The 16,794-nt window shown below is 49.0% G+C and overlaps 2 protein-coding genes across 4 annotated transcripts in view; both read right to left on the reverse strand.

Moving 5' to 3' along the window:
• The window catches only part of DHX34 (DExH-box helicase 34), a 28,038-nt gene extending 27,454 nt beyond the window's left edge, over nucleotides 1–584 (reverse strand). Inside the window, exon 1 of the mRNA XM_041745030.1 lies at nucleotides 514–584. The gene's annotated coding sequence lies outside the window, so the exon portion shown is untranslated. The remainder of the gene's footprint in view (nucleotides 1–513) is intronic.
• A 5,887-nt stretch (nucleotides 585–6,471) lies between these two features.
• On the reverse strand, nucleotides 6,472–14,662 carry C5AR2 (complement C5a receptor 2). Of its 3 annotated transcripts, none has more exons than XM_041745031.1 (2): nucleotides 14,073–14,662; nucleotides 6,472–8,240 (listed from the first exon to the last, which is right to left on the reverse strand). In XM_041745031.1, exons 1-2 carry the CDS (start codon nucleotides 14,094–14,096, stop codon nucleotides 7,212–7,214), a joined length of 1,053 nt encoding a protein of 350 aa, XP_041600965.1. In that variant the 5' UTR covers nucleotides 14,097–14,662; the 3' UTR covers nucleotides 6,472–7,211. The 3 variants fall into 3 exon arrangements, with proteins under 3 accessions (XP_041600965.1, XP_041600967.1, XP_041600966.1); XM_041745033.1 differs by lacking the exon at nucleotides 14,073–14,662 and adding an exon at nucleotides 10,889–10,992; XM_041745032.1 differs by lacking the exon at nucleotides 14,073–14,662 and adding an exon at nucleotides 10,757–10,875.
• Nucleotides 14,663–16,794: the final 2,132 nt, after the last annotated feature.

Raw genomic sequence — 16,794 nt, forward strand, 5'->3', positions numbered from 1 at the left:
GCCTATGGCTTTTGCAGTAGCCGGCGTGTCCCAGGTTGCAACCCTGTCATCCCCTCGGGCTGGTAACTGTGAAGGTCCTCGAGGGTCTCGGTGCGCCTGAACCGCCCGCCTCCCCAGTCTATTTCCGTTCGCCAGCTTCCCAACCCTCCAGGTGCCCGGGGCCACCACATTTCCCGGCAGCCCCCGGGAGGCGCCCTGGAGGTCCCCATCGGCTCTCCGCCCGCATCTCTCCGGTCTGCGGCTTCCGTCCTGCCTCAGCCTCCCCAGGCTTCTTTTCGTGCCTCGCGTTTCTTCCAGTCTCGGGGCCTCCGTGTCGCCCAGGGACTCTCGGGGCGCTCAGGCTCCACCTCCGTCCGCTTCTCCCGGACCCCCTGTCTCCTCCAACACATGTCCTCCTCTTGGGACTTCCCTCCTCACCCCTCGGCTCGCTCCCCAGCCACCCAGCCCGGTCGGACACCAGACACCCGCCGCTGCCGCCACCCCGGCCCCGCGCAGCCGCCCCGCCCCCCTCACCTCACAAATCGCCCGGATCGCTCCAACTTCCGGTCCCCAGCGTCCCTCACGCTCCCGAAGCCGGTTCTGCGCGTGCGCACGCCACCCTCACGGCCAGGCTCCACCCCGCCGCCGGCAGAGGAGCCAGTGCGGAACTGGGAGCGGCCACAACCCACTCTGCGCCTGCGCACAGCACTCTCCGGCTCCGCCGGTCTCTGAGCCGAGCCGCGAGTGACGCTGCGCCCTCTAGGGGTCGGTGGTAGCGCTGCAGTGGAGACTTCCAGGCGCCTCCGCCCAGGTGTGCGCAAGCTCTGCGCTCCCCATGAATCTTCTCTTGCATCCAGATCACCCCACGCCAAGGACAAAGCTGACCGGAGCCCAGACACTATTAAACTGCTCCCATGGTTTATTTACTATAATTCATAATTCTTTTTCTTAAAGATTTGATTTATTCATGAGAGACACAGAGAGAGAGAGGCAGAGACACAGGTAAGGGAGAAGCAGGCTCCCTCCTGGGAGCCCCATACAGTACTCGATCGCAGGACCCTGGGATCATGACCTGAGCCGAAGGCAGACGCTCAACCACCGAGACACTCATTAGTGTCGACACTAATTCATAATTACTAATGCATAATTCTATTGTATAATTCACCCTAGCAATTCACTAATAATTCAACTCAACTCCCCAGCCCCTTGAAGGCAGGGGCCATTCTTGTCTTGGAGGCCCTGTGTTGTCCAGCGACCACCACAAGGGTCAGAGAGTCCGTAAATGTTTGTTGAATGAATGACTAAATGAATGAGAAAATAGAGTCCCCTCTGGTCCCAGGTGCCCCAGTCATTGTGGGTCTGAGGATAACACCAGGATAATATCCCCGTTTCAAGATCATTGGGGAAAGTAAGCAAAAATATATTACACAAGGTACATACATAAATTGCTTTTTCACGAGTGTACATAGTAGACCCTCAATAAATGTGAGAGCTTTCATTTTTATTTTTTTTTTAAATCCTTTTTTTTTAAACGTATTTATTTACGATAGACAGAGAGAGAGAGAGGCAGAGACACAGGTAGAGGGAGAAGCTGGCTCCATTCCAGGAGCCCAATGTGGGACTCCATCCGAGGTCTCCAGGATAGCACCCTGGGCCAAAGGCAGGCGCCAAACCGCTGAGCTACCCAGGGATCCTTAGAGCTTTCATTTTTAGTATATTCTGCCATCATTCTCCTTTTTCCTTAAAATATCTCCATTATCCTTAAGATAATGTTGTTTTTGAGAAGGTTACAGCTTTTGATTCCAGAGCCAGTTCTAGGAACTGAGAATACAGCAGTAAACAAAACAGATAAGGTCCCTGCTCCCATGGAGCTTGGGTTTTAACAGGAGAAACAGACATTTAAATATTTTTACTGAGGGACGCCTGGGTGGCCCAGCAGTTGAGCATCTGCCTTGGGCTCAGGGCAGGATCCCAGGATCTGGAATTGAATCCCGAATCGGGATCCTCGACGGGAGCCTGCTTCTCCCTCGGTGTGTGTCTCTGCCTCTCTCTCTCTCTCTCTCTCTCTCTCTCTCTCTGGGCCTCCCATGAATAAATAAGTAAATCCTTAAAACATATTTTAAGGATTTATTATTATTAAATATATTTATTTATAAATATATTTTTTCCACTGAAATAAAAAATAAAAAGAATGTCAAGCAGTAGTGTCATGCTCTATGGAGAAAAAGCAGCAAAGGGGCAAGGAGTGATGTTATTTTAAGTAGCGTGGTCAGAACGCATAGCTCCAAGGAAGTAGTATTTGAGCAGAAATAAGTGAAGCAACAAGCCATGGAAATCCTGGGAGGTGGAGGAAATAGCAAGTGCACAGTGCCATGGCAACAAAGTCGGTAGGTTCACAAGTGAGGTCAGCAAGAGGGTGTGTGTGTGGAGGGAAGGAGGGAGGGGGAAATAGCTGGAAATGAGGTGGGGAAAGGAGTGTAGATCAAGCACACTTAGGGGAGGATTTTTGGCTTGGCTTCTCATCTGAGTGAGATGGGAGCCATGGGAGGAGTTTGAGCAGAGGAGGGACCTGAGACTTGATCTGGCTTAGATTTTAACAGATTAGATTTTGGCTCGTGGGCAGGGAAACCAAGATTGTAGGGAACCAAGATGAGGAAAGCAGACCAAGGAGATAGCTGATGCCTAAGTGAGAGATTGTGGACCAGGACGATGGCAGAGAAAATGGTGAGAAGTGGTCGGATTCTGTGGATACTTTAAGGTAGAGCCCGGAGGGATCAGCTGACAGATTGGCCATTGAATGTGGGAGAAAGAGAAGCGTCAAGGACGACCTCAGAGTTTGTGACCTGCGTGCCTGGAAATGTGGAGTTGTCATCAACTGAGATCGAAAAGTAGGGTAGAAGGGCTGAGAGAAAATCCAGAGTTCCATTTTGACCATATTCGAGTTTGAGTGAGGTGTTGCACACTGAGTTGGGATGTCAAGAGGGAAGTTGGAGGCAATTACCAAACCTTTATAAAACAATTTGAACACAGAGAAGCCAATTGGCATTTTGTCATCAAAAGAAGAAGGGGAGGGACGCCTGGGTGGCTCAGCAGTTGAGTGTCTGCCTTCGGCCCAGAGCATGGAGTCCTGGGATCCAGTCCCACATCGAGCTCCCTGCATGGAGCCTGCTTCTCCCTCTGCCTACGTCTCTGCCTCTCTCTCTCTCTCTGTCTCTAATGAATAAATAAATAAAATCTAAAAAAAAAAAAAAAAAGAAGAAGAAGAAGGGGAAGAAATTGATTAAGCAATGCTTGAAATTTCCAGAAGAGAACTGTAATTTATTTTTTAACGAAAAATGGAAGGACGTAAACAACAAATACCATGTCAGGATGTAAGTCGCAAACTGCCAACACTAGGATTGAATCGCAAACTTGAAATTAGTTCTTGGAAAAAGATTAAGACCTGGTGCTTTGGAAACAAGGGAATCAATGCATTCAAAAAACAAACAAAATTAAGAACAGAAAAGGGGAAGTGGCAACAACAACAAAAAAAAGGCAAGATTATTTTTCATGACCAAGTTGCACAGAAATACATCAAGGGGTACCTGGGTCGCTCAAATGGTTGAGCAACTGACTCTTGATTTTGGCTCAGGTCATGATCTGAGGTTCCTGGGATCCAGCCCCGCATCAGGCTCCAGGCTCCAGGCTCAGGGGGGAGTCTGCTTGAGGTTTCTCCCTCTGCCCCTGCCCCCCACTCACATCACTCTCCCTCTTAAATAATTTTTTTTAAGATTTTATTTATTTATTTATTTATTTATTTATTTATTTATTTATTTTGAGAGAGTGAGCAAAAGCACAAGCAGGGAGGAGTGGAAGAAGCAGATTCCCTGTGAGCTGGGATCCCAACATGGGGCTTGATCCCAGGACCCTGAGATCATGACTGGAGCCAAAGGCAGATGTTTAACCAACTGAGCCACCCAGGAACCCCCAAATAAATAAATCTTTAAAAAAAAGAAATACATTTGAAGGCTTATGTGAAAGTGATTCTTCTTTTTTTAAATAAGTACAGCTGTTGCAGTAATAAGGGAAAATAAATTTTAAAAAATAAAAGACTTTTACAAGCATATTTTAAAAAGAGCTCTCCTAAATGGCACCTGGCCCCAATGGATTAACAACAGGATTTTCTCATGAAGCCCTGCTCATGAAGCCCTGTAAATTGTCCCAGGATATAATTCATTCTACAAGGGACTATTGGTCTTAATAACTCATGCATGTCAATGCTGAATAAAATAACAGGACTGAAATACATATTGTTGAGGAACTACTATGTGTCCCTATACTAGAAAAGAGGGGAAAAAAAGATAGCAAGAAAGAGATCCTCATCACTGGGGAGCTCACAGTCTAGCTGGAAAACAGGGTGTAGACAAATAAAGACAGTTTTGGTGTTTCTAAGGCCTGGGATGATGGGAGAAGAAATAAAAATAAAATAACTCAGCTGTTGCCCTTGAAGAATTTACAGCTTGCCTGGGAACTAGTATTCCAGAAACTCTACCCAGAGAGGAGAAGACTACTCCCTCCCTCGGAGGGGGATGAATCAGAGAAGACTCCCTGGAGAAAGTGTCATTTGAGCAAGGCATTGGAGGAAAATTTCAGAGATGAGAGGATAGACACTAGAGTCAAGGGAACATGAGATCAAATCCCAGTTCTACAACTTCCTTGCTGTATGATCTTGGAAAAATGACCTCCCTTCCCTGGGCCTCATCTTATAAAATAAGACATCTCCCCTTCCTTCCCTGTGTTGCTATAGGAATTACTTAAAGGAGAAGCTATGTGTAGGATGCTGTGCTGGAGTAATGATTCTACATTCAGATGCTACTACTCTGTGACTTCAGAGATGTGAGCGGGTGGGATTCTCGAGCAGTCCTGTCTAGTAAAACTCTCTGCGGTGATGGAAAGGCCCCATATCTGCACTGCCCAGCAGGGGCTAACACGGGGCTAATGAGCGTCCAACTAGCAACTGGTACAACTGGGGAACTCAGTTTTAGATTTTATTTATTTTTCATGAGAGAGACAGAGACAGAGACACAGGCAGAGGGAGAAGCAGGCTCCCTGCGGGGACCCTGATGCAGAACTTGATCCCAGGATCCTGGGATCATGCCCTGAGCTAAAGGCAGATGTTCAACCATTGAGCCACCCAAGTGTTCCAGGTACTCGATTTTTTCTTTGATTCATTTGAATCTGAATAGGCACAGACACCTAGTGATTACCAGAATGGGCAGCATAGATCCGGAGGGCATTCCAGGCAGTGGGACCAGCTTGAGCAAAGGCCCAGGGGCATGAAAATAATACAACCCAGAGGATTAGTCTCCTGTATGGGAGTAGTAGTCCCCTGTAGTCTCCTGTATTAGTCTCCTGTGACTGCTGTAACAAGTTATCACATACTCAGTGACTTAAAATAGTACAGATTTATTCTGTACAAGTTTTGGAGGTCAGAAGCCTAAAATCAAAGTGTTGGCAAGCCCCTGCTGGGGCTGCATTCCTTAGTCAGTGACCCCTTTCTTCCATCACTCTGACATCTGCTTCTGCTGTCACATCTCCGCTACTGACCCTGATCCTCCCGCCTCCCTCTTATAAGGACCCTCACAATTGCCTTGGGCTCACCCGGATAATCTAGGATCCTCTTCCCACCTCAAGATCCTCAATCACAATGGCACAGTTCCCTTTGCCACATAAGTCACATATTCCCAGGTTCAGAGGATTAAGATGTGGGCCTCATTAGGGGCCATTACTCTGTCTGCTACATCAGTCTGAGCAGCTAGAGCATAAATGTGTCCAGTGGCAGAGAGAAGCCTCGAATACCAAACCAAGGAGCTAGGATATAGCCTTTCTGTCGAAATAGATCCATAACCTGTCACCTTCTCACCACCTCTGCTATTACCCTGACCCAAGTCACCGTCACTTCTTGCTGGGATCATGGCAGTAGTCTCTTTGCTAAAGCAGTTGCTCCTCATGTCCCTCCTCTCTCCCCCCTGGTCTAGTCTCCCAGTGACTAGAGGGATCCTATTAAAATCTAAGTCAGATCAAGACACTTCTGTGCTCATAAATAGGGTTGCCCAATTTAGAAAACAAAAATGTACAGAATGTTCCCTTAAATTTGAATTTTTGATAAACGACGAATGACTTTCATTTTTAAAAAATTTTTAAGGATTTTACTTTTTAAAAGATTTTTATTATTACTTTGAGAGAGAGAGTGAGCGGTGGGGAGGCGCAGAGAGAGTCTTAAGCAAACTCCATGCTGAGCACAGAGCCTGATGCAGGGCTGATCCCATGACCCTGAGATCACAACCTGAGCCAAAGTCAGACACTTAACCAACTGAGCCACCCAGGCGCCCCAAAGGTTTTATTTTTAAGTAATTTCCACGCCCAGCATGGGGCTCGAACTCACAACCCTGAGATCAAGAATCACAAGCTCTACAGACTGAGCCAGTCAGGTGCCCCAAACAAATAATTTTTTACAGTTTCAAATATTGCATGGGACATACTCCCACTAAAAAACAAAACAAAACAAAAATACCTTTTTCCCATTGTTTATCTGAAACTAAATTTAATTGGATATTGTATATTTTATCTGCTAACAGTAGCTCAGAACCCTGCCGTGGATCTCCAAACCCTTGCTCTGGCCTGGTGGGCTTTCAAATCCGGCCCTCACTACCTCTCTCCTTTTGTCTCACCCACTTTCCCTCTTGCTCCCGCAGCTTCTCCCGCGCTGGCCTCTCCACTCTTCCTCAGGACGTATATTGTGCCTCAGGACCTTTGTACTTGCGTCTCCCTGTATATGCTTTTCTGACAGATTTATGAATGATGCCTCCCTCCTTTCTTCAGGTCTTGGATCAATTATCACCTTACCCAATGGGCCTTGCCTAGCTTACACATATATACCCCTGCCCTAATCGGTCCTCTCTGTCCCCTTTAGGTTACCACCACTTGACATACTCCATATTCCCTTTTCCTTTGCTCTTTTTCTGTCTGCCTCCACTAGAATGCCAGCTGCCCCGGGAGACAAGGATTTGTGTCCCTTTTGGTCACTGCTACTCCCCCAGTGCCTATTATAAGGCCTCACACGTAGCAAGTGCATAATGAATGTCTGTTGAATGGACAAAGAAAGAAAGATCATCCAGCCCCCTGGATCCAGCTTTTCCTGAAGCCAGATTGGCGAAATAGGGCAGAAGCACCCAAACCAGTTTCCTTCGGGCCTATACCTCCACCTCTGAGACTAGGTCATGGCTGGTGGATTTCTTGCCAACCACACTTTCATCCTTGCTCTGTGACTCTTTCAGGGCCCGGCGGCAGGCGGCTGGCAGCGACCTGCACAGGTGAGTCCTCCCGAAATACAGGAAGAGCACGGGATTGAGACAGCTGTGAGCCAGAGCGAGGCCGATGATCAGGGGTTCAGCCCGCAGGGCCCGGGCCAGGAGCCTGGAGTGCGGGGCGGCCACGGTGATCACCAGCCCCAGCAGGTGGTAGGGGGCCCAGCAGACAAAAAAGCCCAGCACGACGGCCACACCCAGGGGCCAGCGGTGCGGGGCGGCCTGGCACAGCAGGGCACCGTGGCAGCTGGCCACGACCACCAGCGGCCCCAGGAAGCCACACACAAAGCGGGCGGCCGCCACGGTGCTCTCAACCACAGCCGAGCCCCCGTAGTCCACCACGCACTCCAGCCGGTGGGGGAAGTGCTCCTGGTGCAGCCGGTGGTACATGACCGAGGGTACAGTGAGCAGCAAGGCCACGGCCCAGGCCACCGCGCAGGCGACCTGCACCCTGCGTGCCCGGCCCCCCGCAGCCCCCCAGCCCGGCCTGAGCGCCAGCAGGCAGAGGTCAGCGCTGAGAGCGGCCAGGAGGAGCACGCTGGCGTACATGGACAGCAGGATGAGCGAGGACAGGGTGCGACAGCCCAGTGCCCCGTACGGCCAGTGGCCCCCACGCGCCATAGGCACCGCCAGCACCGGCAGAGACAAACAGCACAGCAGATCCGCCACGGCCAGGTGGAGGAACCAGGTGGCACCCACCCTCCGGCGGGCCTCTTTCCAGGTCACCCAGGCCACCGTGGCATTGCCGGGCACGCCCACCAGAAAGACCACAGCATACAGCAGGAACGGGGCAGCGCTCAGCGGGTCCGTGGAGACGCAGGAGCCGTCCACGCAGTCCACGGGGAGATCCGGGATCTCGTCGTAGTGCCCATAGTCATAGCTGACAGATGTGTTCTCCATCCAGGCCCCAGGCTCCTGAACAGGAGAGAAAGCGTGGAAGCTGGTTGAGGAAGCCCTCAGGCCCCTGCAATCCTCAGGGGGTGGGGACCCCACTGGCAGCTTGGAAACGACTGTGATGGTGTCAGAGCTCCGGTGCATTCTAATACTGGAATTCTAGAACCTTAGAACTAGCTCGGTAGCATCTTGGGATTAGCCAATAGCGCAATGTTGGAACCCAAGCAGACTACTATAATGGAATTTTAGGATGCCAGGGGGTTAGAACACTAGCCCTAGGTGAGCATCCAGGAATTCTAGAATATGACAGTGTTAGAACTCAAGCTTACTAGCATCTTGGGATTCTGGAACATTACAATGTTAGAATGTGATCGTTTTGTTTGTTTTGTTTTGTTTTGTTTTGTTTTTGGAATCTCCAAATAGCATACCATTAGAACTGCAGCCAATTATTTATTTATTTTTAAAGATTTTATTTATTTATTCATGAGAGACACAGAGAGAGAGAGAGAGGCAGAGACACAGGCAGAGGGAGAAGCAGGCTCCATTTAGGGAGCCTGATGTGGGACTCAATCCTGGGACTCCAGGATCACGCCCTGGGCCAAAGGCAGGCGCTAAACCTCTGAGCCACCCAGGGATCCCCGAACTGCAGCCAATTATTATTTGGAATTCTAGAGCAGCACTGTGCGATCCAATATTCAGTGTTGATGGAAACATTCTTAAAAAAAAAAAAAAAGATTATTTATTTATTTATTTATTTATGAGAGAGAGAGAGAGAGAGAGAGTGCGCACAAGCAGAGGAAAGCTGCAGAAGGAGAGGGAGAAGCAGGCTCCCCACTAAGCAGGGAGCCCGAGGCAAGGCTCGATTCCAGGACCCTGAGATCATGACCTGAGCCAAAGGCAGATACCCAACCAACTGAGCCACCCAGGTGCCCCTGGTGGGAATGTTCTAGATCTGAGCCATCCAATCTGTAACTACCTGCAGGCCAAAAGGTGCTACTGAGCATTTGAAGTGGGACTAAATTTTTAGACTAATTTTTGAGACTAAAAATCTTTTGATTTTACTTAAATATAAATAGCTACACATGGCTAATGGCTACTTCATTGGACAGGGAGATTCTAGAGCACTGAAATGTAACACTAGCCTGTTAGCAACCTGGAATTCTAGAATTTAAAACATTGGAATCCAAATATCCATTAAGAGGGAGAAAGGTTAATACCTTTCTTGAAAGGAAACCTTCCTTTCCTTTCCTTGAAAGGAAACCTTTCAACATTGGAATCCAAATATCCATTAAGAGGGAGAAAGGTTAATACCTTTCTTGAAAGGAAACCTTCCTTTCCTTTCCTTGAAAGGAAACCTTTCAAAAGGTTTGCATTCACAGCAAAAGTACTTGTCTTGGTTCTTCTTCACTGGTATTTTTGTATCAGTACAATGAAAATGTAGCTCTGGAGAAATTGTGTTATTTTGTTTTTTGCATAAACTAGAGCACACACACAGACAGCAAGGTACCACACATCACATAGGTCCACCTCACTGGGTTTCACAACCTGAACGCAGCTGTTTAAGAGGCACCCAGATCGAGAAACAGAACATACCTAGAATCCTACTGAGCAATTTTTTAAAGTCTTGATGGTGTTTGGAAAACAGGAAAAATAAAATGTTGAATTCCCCAGTCAGGAGATCCATTCATTCATTCAAGAAAGGTCCTGAGTCCCTTTTCTCTTCCAGGCACTGCATGCCTAGCGGGGGACGTGACAAACCAAAACCTCTTTTGTCTCAGAGCTGACACTCTAGCGGGAGGAGTCAGATAAGGACAAAGACAAATTAGAAATAAATAAGCAAAATACAGTGTCTTAGAAGGTGAAAAATGCTACAGAAAAAAAAAAAAAGGATCACACAGGGGATTTTAAATGAGTGGTCAAGGAAGGCCTCTCTGCGGACGTGACACTGAAGCAAAGTCATAAAGGAGGTGAGGGACGAGCCATGTGGGGACCCGAGAGAAGAGAGTTCCAGGCAGAGGAGACAGCCAGTGCAAAGGCCCTGAGGTGGGGACATGATGATCATGTTCAAGGAACAGCGAGGACACCAGTGTGGCTGGAGTGGAGCAGGCGAGGCAGAGAAGGGGAAGGTAAGAACAGAAAGACATCATGGACCGCAGGGAGCATTTTGAGGACATTTTCTTTTATTCCATGTGAGATCGGGGCCACAGGAGGGTGGTGAGCAACGAAGAGACATGATCTATCATAGCAATAGTGATAATAATGACATTACTATTATTATGTATTATTAATAGTATTATTATTATTAGAAGCCACCATGCATTGAGCACTTTGTGTCATGTGTCTGGCATTGCTCCAAACACCTTTAAATCTTATATTATTTGATCCTTACAACAACCCTCTGGTTCTAATACCATTATCATACCCATTCCGCAGATGAGAAGTACTTACCTACGATCATTCAGCTAAACAAGTACCCAAGCTGAGTTTTGAACCATGCTAGCCCCACTCTGGAACTCCGGGCCCTCGAGTATACTCACCCCAAAACCTTAGATTCGAGAGACAGAAGGCCATGCGGCCCGTGGCCCTCAGCAGACCCGGGCTCTGTAACACAGTTTCAGTGGCTCTCTTGGTTTCCTCGCCTGAAGAATGAGTCGCCAAGAGGAACCTACCTCACCGGTTTGTGGGAGGCCTCAAGGAGTTGACAGGTGTAAAGCACGTGACAGAGATTAAGGGCTCAGGTCATGGCAGGCCACCCCCATCACGTCAGAGCCAGCAGACCTGCGGCTCTCTGCTGGCTCTCCTGGGCTGGCTGGCACTACCCAGAGCTCTAGCTGGCATTGATGCAACAGGAAAAGCAGAGGGGAAGTCGGCGTGCTGCTCTCTGCCCCTTCCGCCCTGCCAAGGAGCTGCTAAGAGGCCCAGCCACTCTGTGGTGCGTGCATGCATGCATGTGTGTGTGTCCAGCCACTTTGTGCATGTGTGTGTCTGTGCATCTGTGCACATGTGTTTGAAGTTTGGCATGCTGCTTTTGTATTATTTCATCATTAGAATCAAAAGGGTGCAGGCTTTAAAAATTCAAAGACTGGGCAGCCCGGGTGGCTCAGTGGTTTGGTGCCGCCTTCGGCCCAGGGTGTGATCCTGGAGTCTTGGGATCGAGTCCCACATCGGGCTCCCTGCACGGAGCCTGCTTCTCCCTCTGCCTCTGCCTCTGCCTCTCTCTCTCTCTGTGTGTGTGTCTCTCATGAATAAATAAATAAAAATTTTTAAAATAAGTAAATAAATAAATAAATAAATAAATAAATAAATAAATAAATAAAAATTCAAAGCTTCATCAGCTGTGTGGCCTTGGGCAGGTCACTTAACCTCTTCAGCTTCCTCGTCTGTAAAATGAGAATGATGATATTCCCACCTTGGGGTGTGACGAACATTCAGTAAGTGACTCGACGTGAAGAGCCCAACACGGTGCCTGGTCTGCAGCGAGCCTCAGCCACCTGCTAGCTGCTGGTGTGCACGCCCTCTCTCCCCGCCCTCAGACCCCACACTGCCCAGTTTTTGCTGGTTGAAATCCGGGAAATTTTCTGCATGTTGGCAGCTCAGCCAGCCTGTGGTATTTCCCTTTTAATATCTCAAACAGAAATGCAACATCCAACACCCGCTGTGTCATCCCCTTATCTCTTCCATGTAAACCAATGTGTTTTCGATCTGTTTCCCTATCTGCACGCACATCAGCCCTCTCCTACAACAGCTTCAGAATCAGCCCGCTGGCTGGATGGGCCGTGCTTAGGAACCAGCCTTGGGCTATAAATAAAAGACATTTAATGATAATCACGAATAGCCTTATTATTTTATCATCATTTTGTACAATAGATTATATTCTTAAAAAACAACAAATGACATTCATATAGTTACATCTACACATAAAACATAATTGCCATGATTATTATTATTATATTATTTTATAAAAGATTTTATTTATTTATGCATGAGAGAGGCAGAGACACAGGCAGAGGGAGAAGCAGGCGCCCTGCAGGGACCCCGACGTGGGACTCGATCCGAGGACTGCGGGATCATGACCTGAGTCAAAGGCAGGCGCTCAACCGCTGAGCCACCCAGGTGTCTCTTATTATTTTATATATAACAACTAAGACAGTAGGTGACATTAATCAAACACCTCTTATGTACCAAGCACAACCCTTACGACAACCGTATGACGTGTTATTGTTATGCTCCATTTCCCAAACCGCCGGCTACTTGGGCATCACCGTGTCCCCGGCATCTAGAACGGCACCTGGCGCGCAGCAGGTGCTTCGTTGGTATTCAGTGAGTCAAAGAATAAAAAGTGAAAGTGAGGCACAGGGAAGCAAAGGGGTCACTTAGGTTTCTTTCGGTTCCTTAAGCTCGCAAGCGCCAGTGTGTGGGCTCTTGGTACATGTGTGCTTGCAAATCAGCCAGTCTCCTTGGAACTTCTGCTCTGGGGAACCACAGGGCAGACTCGACTTAACCCTGACATAGGATACCTCGCCCCTCCTTGCAGAGAAGCACACACATGCTCATCAAAAAACATGCGCCAGGAAAGACATGCTTATAGCAGCCCCTGATGGGAAACCACCCTGATAGTTGCCCCCAGAGGGGGTGGGATGAATAAACACACTGTGGTATGTTCATGCAATGGAATATTCTATAGCAGATGAACAAACCACACACATGAATGGGGGTGGATTTCATACACACAGAGCTGGGGGGAGAGAGGCAGACACACAGGGGAGGTGACTGAGTGATATCATTCACTCAAGTTCAAAACCGAGCAGAAGCAGTCTATGGGGGGTGGGTAGTGAGCGGGGGAACAGGAGGGTGCATCGGCTTGTGCTGTTTCTTTTTTTAAGATTCTTTTTCTTTCTTTCTTTCTTTCTTTTTTTTTTTTTTTGACAGAGAGAGAGCATAAGCAGGAGGAGAGGGAGAAGCAGGCTCCCCACTGAGTGAGCAGAGAGCCTGACTCAGGATGCGATCCCAGGACCCTGGGATCAGGATCACAACCTGAGCCGGAGGCTGATGCTTAACCAACTGAACCACCCAGGCATCCCAGCTCATGCTGTTGCTTGACCCAGGCGCTCATTACCTGTGCACACAGTTCTGACACGTGTGCGTGTTATACATGGAAATAAAGATTCTCTCTTCGAAGTAGAGTGGTGGGCAGCCCGGGTGGCTCAGGGTTTAGCGCCGCCTTCAGCCCAGGGCCTGATCCTGGAGACCCAGGATCGAGTCCCACGTCGGGCTCCCTGCATGGAGCCTGCTTCTCCCTCTGCCTGTGTTTCTGCCTCTCTCTCTCTGTGTGTGTGTGTGTCTCTCATGAATAAATAAATAAAACCTTTAAAAGAAAAAGAAGAAGAAGAAGTAGAGTTCGTGGAGCACCTGGGTGGCTCAGCAGTTGGGCATCTGCCTTTGGCTCAGGTCGTGATCCCAGGGTCCAGGGATCAAATCCCGCATGGGGCTCCCTACAGGGAGCCTGCTTCTCCCTCTGCCTAAGTCTCTGCCTCTCTCTGTATGTCTCTCGTGAATAAACACATAAAATGTTTAAAATATATATATATATATATATATATAGAGAGAGAGAGAGAGAGAGAGAGGTCATTTGCTCTACACCTGAGCACACCAAATATGCAGATCCTTTGACAAAAAGCTCTTCCCTTTGGCCACCCAAGTAAATTCCAAGAGTCTGAAATTCCAGTGTCATGAGGATAAGATTCCACCTCTCACATTCTAGTTCTGATTCCCAGATTCTGAAAATAATTAGTCGAGCTGGTCAAATGACCCCCTCTTGTCCATCCTTCCCTCCCTCTGTCCCTCCATCCTTACCGTCTCTTGTAAGAGGATCCTCATCTTGCCCAAATGCCACGTGGGAACACGATCCGGGCTCAGAACCAGGACCCAGGAGACCCGGGCTCTCCCCTCTCCGTGCCTGGCAGCAGGTGAATTCTTGGAAATCTGCCCCCCTTGCCAGGGCTCCCAGGGGACACAGCTGAGCACTGCCCACCTCACAGGTCCCAGCAAATCTTCATAACCAGGGGAACACAGGAGTGGCCTCTGCCTCCTTCCAGGGTGTGTTTATCCTGTATTCTTCCCATGACTCACACATCCCAAAATTACTGGGCAGCAGAAGCTGGAGAGCGCTCCAGGGGGGTGGAGAGTTGACCCAGTGTCGCCAAGCCCTGCTCAAGGCCATCAGTTCCTGGAAGCTAGACCTGCATGCGGTTTGACCCTGAGGCTCTTGGCTGGGACTCACTCTGGGAGGGGGGGGCCTGCGAGGTCACCCTCAGGGAGCACCCACTGCCTGCTACCCTCCTGCCAGCCTCTGGCTGTGCGCCAGCTCCTCTCTCTGGCCTCGCAGAGCCTTGAAGGCAGATAAACAGTCCTCCCGCCCGCCAGGGACTGCGGCAGACGGCTCAGTGCCACATGCCCCGCAAAAAGGCCAAAGCCACCAAACAACACGGGCCAGACAAAACAGAAACCAATCCTGTCCTGCCCTTTCCCCGGCATTCCCCGTCTCTGAAACAGGAAGATGTTGATCATCACGGGAAGATGTTGATGGCTCCGTGTCCCTAACCTCCCTCTGAGCAGAGGCGCGGAGGCTGAGAACGTGGTCTCGAGGCCAGAATGACGAGGGGCCCGGGCCCACCATTGATGAGATCCGGGGCCTCGCCTCTCTGGGCCTCTCCTTCCTCATCTGTGCAGGGGACTTTTTTTTTTTTTTTTTTTTTTTTTTTTTTGCCATGAGCCGGACGCGGGTGAAGAGATTGAAAGCACCTCCAACAGCAGCGGCCGCTACCTGGGCCCACTGGACGTGGCCACCTACATGGGTAGATCGAGGACAATGGAAAGAATCTAATGAAAGGTGTCAAATTTTACATTTTCAGAACGTAGGCTGAGCAAGAGGAAGTGGTTCTCCCATTTCAGAACTCTTATTCAGCAGTTGTTTGGCGCGTATACTTCTCTCTCTGTGCGGCCTTTGGGGCTGAGGGAGCTGTAGTTATATATTTCTTTTGATGTTGTTTAGGGAATCAAATCGTGTTGTTAGAGGAAGTTGTTCTGAGTCAACAGGCTGGAACTGCGTGAACTGTGACGTCTCCCGGCCCCACCCTGGGGGCCTGGGTCTTGACTAAACCTTGCTGTGGCCCCAGACCCCCCCAAAGAGATACACGTCCCCTCTGTCCCCTCCTGCCACGCCCTGGGAGGCCTCCTCACCACCCACACCCTATGGGGACCCACCCTGCTCAGAAAAGAGACGGGGGTGTGGGGTGTGGTGGGGGGGGTGGGCACCTGGGTGTCTGCCTTTGGCTCAGGTCATGATCCCGGGGTCCTGGGATCAAGTCCCACATTGGGTTCCTGACAGGGAGCCTGCTTCTCCCTCTGCCTATGTCTCTGCCTCTCTCTATGTCTCTCATGAATAAATAATTTTTTGAAAAAATAGAAGAAGAAGAAGAAGAAGAAGAAGAAGAAGAAGAAGAAAGAAAGAAAGAAAGAAGAAAGAAAGAAAGAAAGAAAGAAAGAAAGAAAGAAAGAAAGAAAGAAAGAAAAGAAAGAGAAAAGGGTGGCAGAGGTGGAGGCTGGGGACTGTCCATGATCAGTGCAAATTTCTACCGACCTCCAGTTTACAGCTCAAATCTTTAGAGCTTCATAAATGCTTCAGCCGCTGAGTCTCGGGGTGCATGTTTCTCAGATTCTGAGGCTTCCTGGTGTCTCTGGTGCTTGTGGCTCTTTCCTGGGGGCCTGGGAGACGCTATGGACCAAGGACAGGCTCTCTACAGGTGCAGATGCAGACGGCTGGGGGTGGAAAGCAGGACACAACTTTTATAGAAAGAGAGGGGCCGGGGCAGCCCTGGTGGCGCAGTGGTTTGGCGCAGCTTGCAGCCTGGGGTGTGATCCTGGAGACCTGGGATCGAGTCCCACATCGGGCTCCCTGCATGGAGCCTGCTTCTCCCTCTGTCTGTGTCTCTGTCTCTCTCTCTGTGTCTATGAATAAATAAATAAAATCTTAAAAAAAAAAAAAGAAAGAAAGAAAGAGAGGGGCCACTCTGGAGGTGGAATTCCTTTTTACAGCCACTCTGCAAGATACCAAGTGCCAGCTCCTCAAGGACGGAGGGGGGGTGGTGGCCAGAAGGAGACCTTAGAAGGTTAAGTTGACATAGGAAATTGCCACGTCATGCGTCAAAATCGGTTGCATTCTTGCAAATCTGTAGCAAGAAAGCAGTTTAGTGGTTGCCAGGGGCTGGGGGGCAGGATGGGGTTTCTTTAGGGTGATGAAAATGTTCTGGACCTAGAGAGTGGTGACACTTGCACCCCACTGGGAATGTACTAAATGCCATTAATGGTGAATGTTATATGACTCGTATTTTTCTTTAATGAATAATAAGCCATTACACCACCTCACTCCAAAACAGGATGACGTTTGGCAATTTCCTAGAGTTCAACCTAACATCATTTTTAAATTAATTTAAAACATATTAGAGATTTCCTTTTGAAGTCCTATTCCCCAGTGTGGGGCTCGAACCTACAACCCCAAGATCAGGAGTAGCATGCT

The sequence above is a fragment of the Vulpes lagopus genome, chromosome 2 (genome assembly GCF_018345385.1).
Source record: "Vulpes lagopus strain Blue_001 chromosome 2, ASM1834538v1, whole genome shotgun sequence".
NCBI classification, from domain to species: Eukaryota; Metazoa; Chordata; class Mammalia; order Carnivora; family Canidae; genus Vulpes; species Vulpes lagopus.

Coding starts and splice junctions, on each gene's coding strand:
- C5AR2 (XM_041745031.1), bottom strand. CDS start 14,096: ATGAGGATCCTCTTACAAGAGACG. Junction 8,241..14,072: donor GGATCCTCTTACAAGAGACG/GTAAGGATGGAG, acceptor TCTCCTGTTCAG/GAGCCTGGGGCCTGGATGGA.